Below are 15,151 nucleotides of genomic sequence, written 5' to 3' on the forward strand. Positions count from 1 at the left end.
GCTTTGCCCATCTTTATTCTCTTTACTGCCATTTCTATCTTCTCTGTAAGCAAATCTGGGACTATGATGTTAGAGTTGAAGTATGATCTTCACTGTTCTCAATAGTTAAGAAAAAACGTATAAAAATTGTTCATGCTCTTTTCCATTTTTCATATTTTTTAAGACTAGATGGTGCAATGGATAGAGTGCTAGGCCTGGAGTAAAGACTTGAGGTCCAATTTGGCCTCAGACATTTGCTAGTTATGTGATCCTGAGCAATTTATTTATGTGTGTGTGTGTGTGTGTGTGTGTACATATACATACAATACCTATAAATCATTTTTCCCAATTATATGTTAAAACAATTTTTTAACTTTTTTTAAGTTTTAAGTTCCAAATTTTATCTTTCCTTCACTCCCTCTTTCCCTCCCACCGCCACCCTCCCCTCCCCCTACCCCAATGGTAAGCAATCAGACATAGGTTATACACTTGCAATTATGTAAAACATTTCCACTGGGCAATTTATATAACCTCTGTTTGCCCCAGTTTCCTCAACTAGAAAATGGGGATCATAATAGCACTTTCTCATAAGATTGCTGTGAGGATGAAATAAAATAATATTTTTAAAGCACTTAGCACAGTATTGGCACATAGTACGAGTTATATAAATGCTTAATCCCTTCCCCTTCCTCTTCCAGTTTTATCCCTAAAAGCCATTAGAGTAATTTTTTTACTATGTCTCTTACCAAGTTTTCTTGAAACAGACTATCTTCTACTGCTTCTCTCTTCAATAAGAAAATATATTGCCCAGAATCTATCATCTTTTTCTCCATAAGACATTTTTCAAATGAGTTCATATTCCAAATCATTGTTGCTCTTAGCTGTCATATCTTTCCATTTGACAAGTAAATAAAATATTGGCTGACTAAAGTACTTTTGGGGCTCTTTTTTGCCTCCTTGTTATGTCAATTGATTTACATCAGCTAAATTGCTTTAGGGAATCATCAGTCTGTGTCTATTTCCTTTTTTTTCCATGTACCATTTATTGTTATTAAACTTTGTTTAAATAGGTCAGGAGGGAGTCATTTCAATTACATACCATACCATTTTCTTATTTATATGCTTTCTCCTAGCTTTGAACTAATATTGATTTTTCCTCCAATAAGTCAGTGGTGTGCCAGTACCTCCCAGGATTATAGTGAGGATAATTGAAATAATATTTGTAAGGTGTTTTGCCAGTCTTAAAGTGCTACATAAATGTGAATTATTATTATTGCTACTGTTAAAATATAATCTGTATCATTTTTGTGGTGTTATTTTGTAGTACATCCAGCGTCTTCTGATTAATTTGTCAAAGAAAATATATAAGGTGTGAACCTTTTAGGTAGTCTTTGACCTTTTATTTCTTATTTTTGATCCCTATTTTCAAATATATTCCTTGTAACCCTCACCTATTTCCACCTATGGACTGAAGTCATCAAGTATTAAAGTAAATAATAATTTTACTTTGAAGGTCTTACTAAGTTCTTGGAAGAATTTCTCTATTCTTCATCCTCTGCAACAGATGTTGGTATATGAAATACAATTGTTTTTACAGTAATCTTTTTCTTTACAGTAATCTTTTTGCAAATACTTATCATGAACACTGCAATATAAGAAGCCAAGATGACCAAAGAAATGCCATAGATATATAATCTATGTAGATTTAGCAAAATGCCTGACAGTCATAATTTTTATGGGAAAAAAATGGAAAGACATGGGCTAGACAACAAAAAAAATTAAGTATATTCAGAATCAGTTGATTGGCCAGACTGATAGCTCAGCCATTACTGGTTTAATGACAACTTTATTACTATTTAATTTTTTATCACTGATTTGGAAGAAAGTATAGATGGCAGGCTGATGTAATTCATACATAACACAAAGGGAGGAGGACTAATAGTTGACAGGATTCAAAATGGTCTTGACAGGTTAGAACATTGTTTTTTTAAAGAAGATGTTTAATAGGAATAAACATTTTGCATTTGTTGAAGAGGGTATAATTTTTCAGAAATGTGTTAAATTAGGTGGCCTCTAAGGTTTTTTCAACTCTGTTCTTTTGTGAAAAATAGATATGATATAGACCCTTCTCTCAAGAAGCATACACTGTAATGGGGAGGAAAAGTATTAAAACAAATAATTGACACAAAACTTAGTTTGAAAAATGGGAGAGATAACGACAAAGTTGGATGTTCCTTTGCTACCAAAAACATAGGAAGAAGAGATTAAGAAAGGCAAGTCCTGACTCCTCCAAGAAAGCTTCTTTTACTAATCTAGTACATTATGATCTGTCCTAAAGATATGTATGATAATTGAGGGGAAGGAACCATGCTTCCTACTTCCTTTGTATCCCTCAGTACTCAGCTGAGTCCTGAACCCATATAGAACACACGGTAAATACCTCTAGATTTAATAGGCAGAGGAAAACATGATTGTCAGCTTACAACTTTTACTATTATATCTCAAAAAGTATGTCTGTAGGCACCGACATAAGAAGCAAGGTGAAAGTATTTAAGAACAAATTAGAGAGGATTCATGATACATTGAGAAAGCATTCAACCTCTTCTTTCTTAAAGGTAGAGTTGGCCGTTCTCAAATGCTAAATGGTCAAAGGATATGAACAAGTAGTTTTCAAAAAAAAAAGAAACCAAAGCTATCAATAGTCACATGAAAAAATGTTCTAAATCACTACTGATTAGAGAAATGCACATTAGAACAACTCTGAGGTACCATTTCACACCTATCAGATTATTAACAGGACAGAAAAGGAAAATGACAAATACTCATAGAGGGGTTGTGGAAAAATTGGCACACTAATACTCTACTGGTAGAGTTGAAACTAGTCTAACCACTCTAGATAACAATTTGGAACTATACCTAAAGGGCTATAAAACTGTAATACCACTACTAGGTCTGTATCCCAGAGAGATCAAAGAAAAGATAAAAGGACCTCTTTGTACAAAAACATTTATAGCAGCTCATTTTCTGGTAGATAAGAATTGGAGAGGAGATGCCTATAAGTTGGGGAATGGCTAAACCAGGTGTGGTATATGATTGTGATGAAATATTATTGTGCTATAAGAAATGACAAGCAGGATGGTTTCAGAAAAACCCAGTAGGAGTTATATGAATTGATGCAAAGTACATTGAGCAGAACCAAGAGAACATCACACACAGTAACACTAGTATGATAAGGGTGATCAACTGTAAGATTTAGTTACTCTGATTAGGAAAATGATCCAAGATAATTTCAAAGAACTTATGGTGAAAAATGCTATCCATTTCTAGAGAAAGAACTGATGAACTATGCAGACTGAAGCATATCTTTTTTTACTTTCTTTATTCTTCTTGTTTATATGTGTGTGCATTTTTTTTTTTGCAACCTGGCTAAAATGGAAATATGTTTTGCATGACTTCACATGTATAATTGATATCATATTTCTTGTCTTCTCAAGGATAGGGGAGGAGAGAGAGGGAGAGAGTTTAGAACTAAATTTTTTTTAAAAAATGATGTTAAAAAATTTACAGGTAATTGAAAGGTAACATTTTTTAAAATGAAAGAACTGAAAAAAAAGGAAAAAGTTGGGAAGGCACTGGGAAAAGATAAATTATTCTCATTCAAAAGCAGGTGAATACCAGTGAAACAGATAAACTGGATCTTGTATGACGTAATATTTATATCATTGAATACATTATTTTCAATAAGATAGACCCTTTCTCAAGAAGCATACACTGTAATGGGAAGAAAATACATTTTTCATCTTACGACATTTTGTAAATTAATATACCAGTAAATTATAAATAGAGAGAATATCATGTCATTATAACATATACTGATATATGTGTGTACACAGACACATATATATATTGTGTGTATATATTATATGCATATGTACGTGTATATATGTATATATTTATATATGTATATATACTATCCTCTCTCCCTCTAACTAGAAGGTAGAGCCATGAACTCCAAAACCTCCATTTAAGAAGAGAGCTAAACTTACACATGTCTTCATTTCTCACCTGGCTTCATTACTTTGGGACTTCTCTAACTTCTCCATCATGCCCTCTACTCCAAGTCGGGTGCTTTCTTCTCTCCCCACTTTGCCTTTCAGCCCTCTGTGTGTTGCCTTCCCCCATTCAATTATAAGCTTCTTGAAGGCAGGGATTATTTGTATCTCTAGCACTTAGCTGAGTGACTGGCATATAATAGGAGTTTAATAAATATTTAACAAATATATTTACCAGCTGGATAATTTGCAGTATAGACACAAAGCAGCTGCAGGGCCACCTTCATCAATGAATCATCCAACAGAAACCAAGGCCAAAAAGAATGTATGAGAGGAACAAGATGTGCTCGAAGTGCTGTTGCCTTTTGAAGAAAACACAGAATGATTTATGAGATATATTAATATTATACTATTTTGTAATAACTTATTATTAATTTGTGATCCATCCTTTTCCTTCAATTTGTTGAGACTCACTTCTGAAAAGGTCATTCTCTTATGGGTATAACTGAGTAAGGTAATCTTCTCCCAGCCCCAAGGCATCTACCTGGGCAGAGACTAGGCAGAGACCTTTATTTTTGTTTATTCAGTAAACAAAAGCTAGCCTCATCCCTGAAACATATTTCCTTGTCCTTGATCCCCTCCATTAAAATTCAGGGCAACACAGCTAGTGAAGGAGAAAACTAGCAGAGAGATCCAGATAGAAATGGCTTCCCCCTGTCCAGATTGCTGGAGGCTGCTGAGACTCACAATCGAACCACATTCTCAGCAGGAGGAGCCAAAGACTTTTAGCCTACCTCCTCATTAATTGTCCACCAATCACATCAAGTTTCACTTGTCAGAGAAGTTTCCTATCAGAAGGAACTCCCTTGGTGACTTTGGTTACTGAGAGAAACTGCTAACCATCAATTTATTGATTACTAGATAGCCTAATTAATAAATTGATTATTAATTACCTGGAAACGCTGTCTCTTGGAATTCTCATTTGCCACACTTGGAATAAAAATGTATAGAAATATAAAACGACTCAGAAAGAAAGTAATTATAGAATGAAATAGAACACATAAAAACCAGACATTGAAATAAAATAGAGGAGAAACAATATTGTCAACTTAAAAAAAATCCCTTCTCTGATGAAAATCAGCAGTAAGATTTAAGAATAAGTACATATATTCCAAAAGGATTCAATATTTCCCTTCAACAGCGGGTACCACACTTAGCTGTCATAACATAGAACAGGCCTTCGTCAAGAACTCATTTTTAAAAGTGGCTGTGATTGTATTCTCTTTGGATAAGAACAGCTATAGTCTAGAATGACGGAATAATAATATGTATTCAACTACTACTTATCACAAAATGGTCAAGAACTAGCATATTCTAAATGATTACAAATTCCAATTAACATCAAATTGCCTTATAAACAAAAAATGGATTTTATTATATTCTAATTATTCAAAAATCCATTAAACACAAATTATACTTCATATAATCTTTCCTTAATGATTCAGAAGCCATTTCAGGATATTTCAGTGTTTCAGATTTATTATCATGAAAATTAATTATTGTTCACTCCATAATAATTATTCCTCAGTGGCGGATCTGTGTATCATATCTAAAATTTTGTTGGTTATACTAAAATAAACTATTGCCTAATATTAAACAATGTATCCAGTTTTTTAAAAGTACGCAAGGAAAGTTTCCTTTTATTGGCTCAAAACTAAATTACAAAATTAACTCATAGAATTGAATTTATATAAAACTTAAATTCTGATTATTTTAAAAAGTTACTCAATTTCAGGTATCGGACTCTTCCAGAAAAACAGATAACCTCAAAAGCCAAAAAACGACTTGATAAATTTTATAAAGAACATTCAATTATTAAAAAATCCCACTGATAAAAGAACTGGAATAAGGATGCTTTTGTTATAAGAAACAGACTAATCTGATGAATATAACTGCTTGTGATAGTGCTGATAGAGAAAGAGGAATGATCATAATGAAGACAGCAGTGACAAAAAAGGACTGCTATAACAAATGAAACATGCTGTAATAGGAACTGGAAACCATACAACTAAAATCCAGAATGAAAAAAGAAACCCTAAGTACAAATATTGGAAGATTTTGATTAATTCTCTCATTATTCAGTGGTACCTTAGCATATGCTTACCTCTTCTAATCTCATGAAATTTTGAAAAAAATTATAAATTAGTTTTATTTAATGTATTAACCCTTTTCTGATTTGTTCTTAGCTCAAGCAACTCAGCAAATGGTTTGACAATTTGATTGATAATGATTCCATATATATCTGGATTGCATTATAGCTGGCATAATCCAAAAGTGGCAGCTACATTCATAATAACTAATCTAGTTACTAGATTTTTTTTGCAGCCAGAGCTTATCTAGTGAGCAAACTACAGTATTCCACAAAGAATACATAGGAACATATTTTAAAAATTAAGAATATTATATTTTATTTATTGATGTTCTTGTGATTTAAGAATTTTCATACACAGAACATATTTCACTACTGTGCAAACATATTTAAGAATGATATGATAAAACTAATGATGTTATTGTCATTCACCCAGTAGGTGCCCAGTAAACATTGGCTGAATGAATAGTTATAGACAATGACTTAAGTAAATAGTGAAAATATTCATCATAGGCTCCCAAGTGGTTTTGAAAAGGGTTAGGCTACAGACTGACACACAAGCACATATTTCTGATAAAACAACAGTACAAACTAATGGGATGCCCTACCACCTCAAGTGTTAAGATTTTTCTAAAGACTGCTGTTTAAAGTACTATGTAAGTAAAAGTCTAAAGATACATGATCAAGAAAACAGAAGAACATTTCTTGGTTCTTGGAAGTTTCAAGTGTTAGATATTTGATAATAACTTTCAATCTACTGCCAACCTCTCATATACCCTTGAAATCGTTTTCAAGCATGTTTTCTGAAAGCCAGCATAATTCAAGCAATCTTGAATGTCTGCTCTTATACCCAATTGAACATAATGCAACTATATCATGCACCACAATTCCAATGACAAAGTTAGAAAGCTGATAAATGCAAGAAATATTTATGATATTATCATTCATATTAATGTCTTAGTATTTAAATTGGGGATTCTTTTTTTTTAATGTTCATATAAAAGTCTTAACCAAATAGAGATCAATGGCTCAAAACTCTAAATCAATTTCACAATTATTTTCTGGTCAAAATAAAACCCTTAAAATATTATTACCCTATCTTACTGCTATTTTACACATATTGAAAACAGAGAAACTGAATATAAAATAGCTAAGGCCTCAGAACTAAAATTCAAAAACTCCTGACTTCTAGAAGTTAGATTTAAAGACATGATACTTCTCAACAAGCTTTATATATACTCTTGTATGGTATCTGAGGGACTGCTAGGTGGTGCAATGGATGGAGTGCTGGGCCTGGAGTCAGGAAGATGTGAGTTAAAATATGTCCTCTGACACTTACTAGCTATGTGACCCTGGCCAAGTCACTTACCCCTGTGCCTCAGTTTCCTCATCTATAAAAGGAGCTGGAGAAGGAAATACCATTCCACTAACTTTGCCAAGAAAACCCAAATGGGGCCACAAAGGATCAGACATAACTGAAACAAGTGATAAGAAACTGTATTTGAAACACATTCACTTTTTCTACTGATGAATAAAAATGCAATTAAAAGATGTTCTGATTAACTTCTTTCAAAATCTCATATCGTGTTATTATTTAACCTTTTGTTCCATCTTATTAACTGTAAAATTAGAATTCCCAGAAATAAATCAGGGTATATACCAACAAGAAATAGAAATCTGCTTCAACTGTATGATGCCAATGTTTAAACAACAAACTTAAAGAAATAATATAAGCAAGAAAAGTATATAAAGCTTTAATGAATGAGAATATTTCTGATGAGGTAGATTCATTTATTAGTATACTAGATTTATGAAATATTCAATTGTGCCATCTAAAAACAATAAAATTTGAGGAACTTTTTCACTTAAGTCTTATATTATCCTTTATACTAATCAAACTGCTTAGGCTTATTACTGATGGCAGCTTTACTTACTTTATATTCATTGTTTTGATAAAGGCAGTTTCTTAGCATCTGCATGGCAATGTTTAGTTCCTTCCTAAAACCATTTTCCTGTTTAAATAAAAAACAAATGAAAAATATCATAAGAACAGAATACATATATTTTTATATATAGTACCCCACTTTTGGTTCATGTTATAACATAGCAAAACTTCAGTCATGCCTGACACTGTAACTTTGAAGATGCTGACAAGCTAACCACTTCTGAAAGATGACCATATCTCAGCAAACTCATTCACCACAAAAAAGCTATTTCTGTTCTATCAAGCACAGAGGAATTGAGATATATAATAGGCTTCATGTGATAAAGTGATACAGGTACTGTATGGTTTTCAATCACATCAGGTGTTGCCTGACATTCTCAATGATGAAGTAAGGGGTCTCTACTTCAAAGAGGCACAGGAAAAAAGAGCAAGGAAGATCAAGACAAATATGTGTAGCATTGTTACAAATTACTTTTTAAACCAGTTTTTATCTCAATTTACAAAAAATTTATCTCAGTTTATAAAAAAACATGCCAGCTTTGTGCACTAAAAGTTTGATGAAACAGATGTTTAATTTCCCAAAATCATGAAATAAATTTTATTCTAGGATGCATAAAAATATTTCACATGTCAAGGTGATTAATGAACTTATGATTTGTAACTTATTCTATCAGGAATATGACAAGCATACTAAAGACGTGGTAGAGAAGGAACAATATGGGAAAGTTCTGCTATTCCAGTGATACCGTTTGGCTGTAAATCATGAAATGCTGTTATCTCCAAAGAAATTAGTCTTATAAGTCATCCAAAGAGCAAAAGAGAGGTGCTTGTTGGATGTGAAGAGGCTGAAACACATAACCAGTGAAAAACTGTACAGGAGTGATATTATCAGATATATGATTGGAAAAGAAGATGGCTCAGTCAGATACGCAAAGCAAGAAATTATTTGTATTTTTGTATTAACTGACTCTTCTACTATTGACTACATAATTTTAAATAATCTAGAGAATGGCTTCCAGAACAGTGAGAGTCTCCTCTCACTTGTAGCCATAGAGGATTTGCAGTATGATATAGACAAGAGCTGATATGCCCCAGATCATATGGTATGGGTGGGTTGCAATCACAATAAGAAGTACTGACATTATAGAAATGCAGAATCCATCAAAGCATTGAATAACAAACAGGAAACTAGACATATTCAATAAGTAAATTCTTAAGACTTTGGTAATATCATTACAAATAAGTAATGCACATCAATCAGTACGTTCTTCTCTCATCTGACTGCTCATTACATATAACCAGCAGATAATATTCAATTTGGAATAAACTGTATTGTGTCATTTCATAGCAAAAGAATCTACTGAATATATTGAAAAATGGACTCTAACTAAATCCATTCTTTTTCATAACAAACTTGTAGATTTAATAGTTACCTTTTTTTTGGGTCCCCTTTTCCTAGGCTTCAGAGAATCTAAGTTCAGTTGTGCATGGATGTGTTTCATCTGTTCTATGCAGCTGTCTATGAGGCCAGCTGAAAGACAAAATCTCTAAGATTTAGAACTAAATTTCCTTGATGATAGTTAAAACTTTCACTTGAAACTAAGACCACAGAAAAGATAGTGTTTAGTTTTCTCACCATAAGGCTTATGATTCTGATGAAGAGAAATGGGAGAGAACTTATATGAAAAATCCATTTGTTTCCAAGATACTTAGTTGGCTACCTCCAAAATCTAAGATATAAGCATTTTGTGTTTCCAAAAGATCACAGATTAAAAACTAATAGCGACTTTAAAGGTCATCTAGTCTAATCCCATGATTTTACAGATGAGAAAATAATAATAATAATAGGACTTATGTTATGCTTCAAGGTTTGCAAAATGCTTTACAAATATTATCTTACTTTATAGATACAATAACTCTGAGTGGCAGGACCACAGAGGTTGTGATGTACCAAAGGTCACAACAGTTAAAAAGTAACAGAGCTAGGATTTAAACCCAGGTCTAGTTATTTCAAATCTAGCACGGTGTCTATTACACCATACTGCCTCTATTATTTATAATAATATGCTTGTGTATCTGATTATAGCTGAAGTTAATCCAGGTGTAGAGTGGAATGTTAATCCAATACTTTCATTACTGATGATAACATGAGAATTAAAAGTTCAGTCAAACATGTGAAATATTCATGAAAATAGATGTATTAATTTAGAAGGAAAGGTCATAAAAACTGTGCATTCACAATAACGGCTGATGTTTGTCATTAATTAAATAGCTAGATTAACTGAATTATTTAATTTAAGCCTCACAACAATCCTGAGTACATACTACAGGTATTATTATCTTCATTTTAGAGAAAAGGAAATAGGTTCAAAGGGGTTAAGTGACTTGTTTATAGTCAGTCACACATCTAGTAAATCTCAGAGGTGGGATCTGAACTCAGGAGTTCTTCACTTCCAAGGCCAGTCCTCTCCATTACATTATGCCTCTTCTCATAGTTTACTTAGAGGAGTTTAAGTAGGAGAACAATTGTGTCATTATGCAAAAATCAGAAATGAATGAAATTTAGGCAGAAAAAATGCTGTTTAACATAAAAGGGGCACGAGATATTTATAAGTTTAACTTCAGGAAAAACTTCTCAAGATGACAAATCCTATCTGGTATGTGAAGCAAAGCACGAGAGGCAAACTATTGGGACATTTAAAATGAACCTGCAGAGGCCAATCAAAGCAAAAAACAATCTGCTTGAACTAATGGATATTATGCTCATTCTCTCCTTAAATGGTCTCTCTATGTAATAATATATAGTTTTTGCCATTTGCTGGTGGGAGTCAAATTTGAATATAGTATTTACTGACATATTTTTCTTTCTTGCAAATTCTCTACCTGAAAATTGGGACCCAAACTAATTTTCAGGGGAAAAATGTGCTGCTGTTCTTCACAATACTCCTTCTCCAGCAGTAAGCTGGCTTTGGTTTTTAGCAGTAACATAATGCTCTGAAGACTAGTTGAAGAGACATGAATGAGGCCTGCTTACTAAAAATTACATTTAGTTACTGAAGTACTTAAAGAGTATTCTTCAGTCTTTTTAATATATTCATTTTTAGATTTGGTATATATAGATATTATCTGTTAAGATCTTTCTTTTTTAAAAAAAGGAATTTAAAAATAATGATAAAATATTTAATTATTCAGTTTTCTCCATTTTCATCCATTTCTCCCTCAGATTGTACTGCGTTAAAAGAACGATGAAAGTGATCTGTAGACATATTGGCAGCAGGAATAAATGCATGAAAACACACCAAGAGGAAATACTTTTGCTAGTAGAGAGATGAACTTAATAACGTTGGTAAAGTTTTTGCTCCTCATTTCCTTAATTTAAATCATTAAGCAATACATGACACTGGGTTCACATACAGCATATATTAAATAGAACATTAACTATTGACATGTTAGGTCATATCAAAGTACATAAATAAAGTTTTTCAGAGAATCTTTAATCAATAATTTGCTGACAAGAATTATCCCAGTAAATAGTTTCTATTTATCTTCACACATATTGTTAAAGAGCAGAATTTTAAGAACATGTTTATTGTACATCGTAGGCATTTAGTAAATGTTTGTTGAATTGAATTCAGAGACAGCCATAGGCTTTTGTGGAAATTCAAATGATTCAGGTTGATTCATCTTAGAGAAGAAAGGGCAGAGGGTTGATAACTCTCTTCAAGTGTATGAAAAGTTACTATTATAAACATAGCACTTATTTGCTATCCTCCAATCCTTTAAAGAAAAGGACTAGAAAAAATAGGTTTGATTAGTAGAAAGTTGGAATAATCTTAAAGCTTATCTAGTCCAACATCTTCATTTTACTGATGAGGCCCAGACGGAGGTGAGTCACAAATCCATATCCAGTGGCCTCAAACTGAATATTTTTTTCCACTGTAAAACAATGTTTGGTAGTGAGAACGAAAGACTACACATGGATAGCCTCAGTACACTGTTACCACTGAAATATTACGTTATTAAAACAAAAATAGGAAGGTCTTGAGCACATTGAGTTGGTCTTCTATTCAGGATTTGTAGCAAGATATGGAAAAAGATCACACAGGATGAGGAGAAATGGAAGGCTTCCAAAACTGCATCAGAGGAGGGAGCTGCAACAAACCCACTAAAATAATTAAATACTAGAATTTTGCTCTGCAAGGATCTTTAAAAGGAGGATAGAAAATAATCTTAGAAGCTTAACAAGCAATTCTACCCCAAGGTATAGGACAGACAACATGATATCAATACGTCACTTTCTATAAAATTCTAGACACTGAATGATGCTTAAATGTGAAACAATATAGGGAGAATTCTCTAAGTACTAGTATAGCACAACTTAATATTGCTAATTACTCAAAACAAAGCCTGTTTATTCCAGTCAGGTACTGTGTTCTGATAAATATTCAGGAAAGGATGGATACTGATAATAAACATTTTAGAATTCAGCTGACATAATCTTAAATGATTTGTACTACATTTAGTCTTCCAATTACACTAAGATACACATTCTCTGAAGCAGAAATCAAAGTATCTTCTATAACAGTTTGATTTGCAGTGTTCATGTATTCTAAAGCTTACCATTCCAGGCATATTTCTGAGCTCTTTTACTGACAGCTAGAAGTGACATCAAAGCACTTATGGCAAACTTTTTCAGTGTATCCTTGGAGGATTGCTTTTCATAGCTCTATAAAAAAATAAAAATAAATAAATTCACATAAACCCAATATACAATACAATACACACACAAAATTACCTATCTCAGAAGACTACAAATTCTCAAGAAAAATGATTTATTGTAATGGCATATAGCACTTGAAGTTTAAAATGGCAGTAAGTTATAAAATAAAATTACTGGAACCATACAGAGCATCATACTGAATGAATATCTGAGTGGTCTCTATGGATGGTACTACATAAAGAATTTAGAAAGTGTGAAGAAAATATAGTACCTATACTCAAAAAGTTCTTCATCTAAAGGAGACAAGATAAATATTTTGAACTAATAAAAATAAATATAATACTTGGGCTACTCAAGCCTCCCCATTGTGGCACTCCTTGGCTGTAATTCATGCCTTAGGCCTTTCTCTTTCCTTCTTAGGATCAAAACTTACCTATTCTGTGTTCAATTCCCTCAGAACTTTGTTAAGTGACTGGCTAATTAATTAAATAAATTAATTCTTGCTTAGGTATTAATGGAAATAACTGATTCAATATATTAACTCAGAGGAAATGGCAATGATGGCTTTCCAAGCCAGGTAGGACCAATTAGCAAGATATCTTCATATGGGGGACCTTTTGGACCTGTCAAATCATATCATATAGACTGCCACTTTCCCCATATAGATGATAAAATGTTTGTGAAAATGCTTTGAAATCAATAAAATTAATAAAACACTATGAAATATAAATCATGAGTATGGAAGGATGACACTTCTCTAAATGTCTAGATGGAAGATTCAAAAAAGCTTAATGAAGGTAACACATAAAATAAAACTTTAAAGAAATGAGAAAAAAAGTCTTGGAAATAGGAAAAGAAAAAGTTAAAGTAAAAATTAGTTAAGAACCCAACTAGAACCAATACTGCTTAGAGGGAAACAGCAGGGTAAGATGGATCAATTAGCAGTAGTCTTAAAACCCTAGGAGTATGACTTTGATAGAGTGGAGACTGAAGCCACTAATTTTAGGTCTTCAATTAGCTTCAATTCAAGGACTTTTTCAAAAATAACTACTATATGCAAGGCAATGTACTTGGTGCTAGAGATACAAAGAAAAAACTTAAACACTGTCTGCCATAAGAAGCTTTCTCAAAGGTAGGGATCATGTCTTAGAGTTCTTTCCCATATTACCTAGGACAGTGCCTTGAACATAGTACATGCTCAATGAGCATTTTATTAATTTGAGGATGGAAATGAAACAATCTAAGTAATAGCTGGCAAAGATGGCTTTTGTGATCACAAAGAGCCTAGATAAATGCTTCAACAGTGGGAATAATATTGAATGCCTTGGTGTTCTGTGCTGTTACAGAAAAAAAAAGTGACTCAAATTAACTGATGATTATAGGTAGAAAGCAAATAATATGCAAGGTTAGGTATGCCATTTACTTAATCTTCATAAATATGGTACAATAGAAAGAATTAAAGATCTGAGAATCTGTACCTGAATTCTGGGTTTGCCACTCCAGGCAGCAGGGTATGGTGGAGTAGGGAAATGGCATGGTTAGATGGTTAAATAGAAGAATGATTGGAGTGGGGAGAAACTTGAACTAGCAGACCTATCAGCAATGTCTTATAAATAGTCCAAATGTTTGTTGATAAAGGCCTAGATTAGGATGGTGGCAATATCAGATGAGAGAAGGGGGTGTATTTGAGAGATGCTGCAAAGGAGAAATCAATAGGCATTGGCAACAGATCAGATATGGAGAGTGAGAGATAGGGACAAGTGATCTGCCTAAGATCATACAGGTTCTAAGTGTCAGATGAAGGATTTGGACTCAGGTCTTCCTAATTTGAATTCCCCCAGGTCTCTGTCCAATACACAATGCTGACTATATATACAAAGTGCTATAGTTAGTTTATCTTTAAATGCAGCAAATAGAATAGTGGATAGAGTGCTGGACTTGGATTTTAAAAGATCTGAGTATAAATTTTGCCTCAGACATAATTATGTGACCCTGACACTTAATCTCTCTCAGTCTCAAAAATTGTGATTATAATAACACCTATCTCATTCGGTATTCCTCCAGCCCACCTCAGCTACACACAAAGATGGTCATACTCCTTGATCTTGCCATCACCCAGAAATGTACCATGTTGAAGAATTCTGAAATCTCTTCTTCTGACCATAAGCTTTTCACCTCTCCTTCTGCCTTCCCTTATAAAAATCCACTCTTTATTTGTATTATGACCTCCAATCCCTTGACCCCTCAACTCTATCCCAGGCCATCTCCCCTGTACACTCCTCTTTTCCCCATCCTGATACCTTGGT

General features: G+C 33.0%; 1 protein-coding gene across 1 annotated transcript in view; it reads right to left on the bottom strand.

The window, feature by feature from the left end:
* The window catches only part of RTTN (rotatin), a 206,622-nt gene that overhangs the window by 13,142 nt on the left and 178,329 nt on the right, over positions 1 to 15,151 (bottom strand). Inside the window, 4 exon segments of the mRNA XM_020985627.2 lie at positions 4,267 to 4,393; positions 8,115 to 8,192; positions 9,559 to 9,656; positions 12,746 to 12,851. Of these exon segments, the coding sequence (XP_020841286.1) occupies positions 4,267 to 4,393; positions 8,115 to 8,192; positions 9,559 to 9,656; positions 12,746 to 12,851 (409 nt within the window).

This window comes from Phascolarctos cinereus, unplaced genomic scaffold (genome assembly GCF_003287225.1).
Source record: "Phascolarctos cinereus isolate Bilbo 61053 unplaced genomic scaffold, phaCin_HiC Scaffold_4;HRSCAF=312, whole genome shotgun sequence".
NCBI classification, from domain to species: Eukaryota; Metazoa; Chordata; class Mammalia; order Diprotodontia; family Phascolarctidae; genus Phascolarctos; species Phascolarctos cinereus.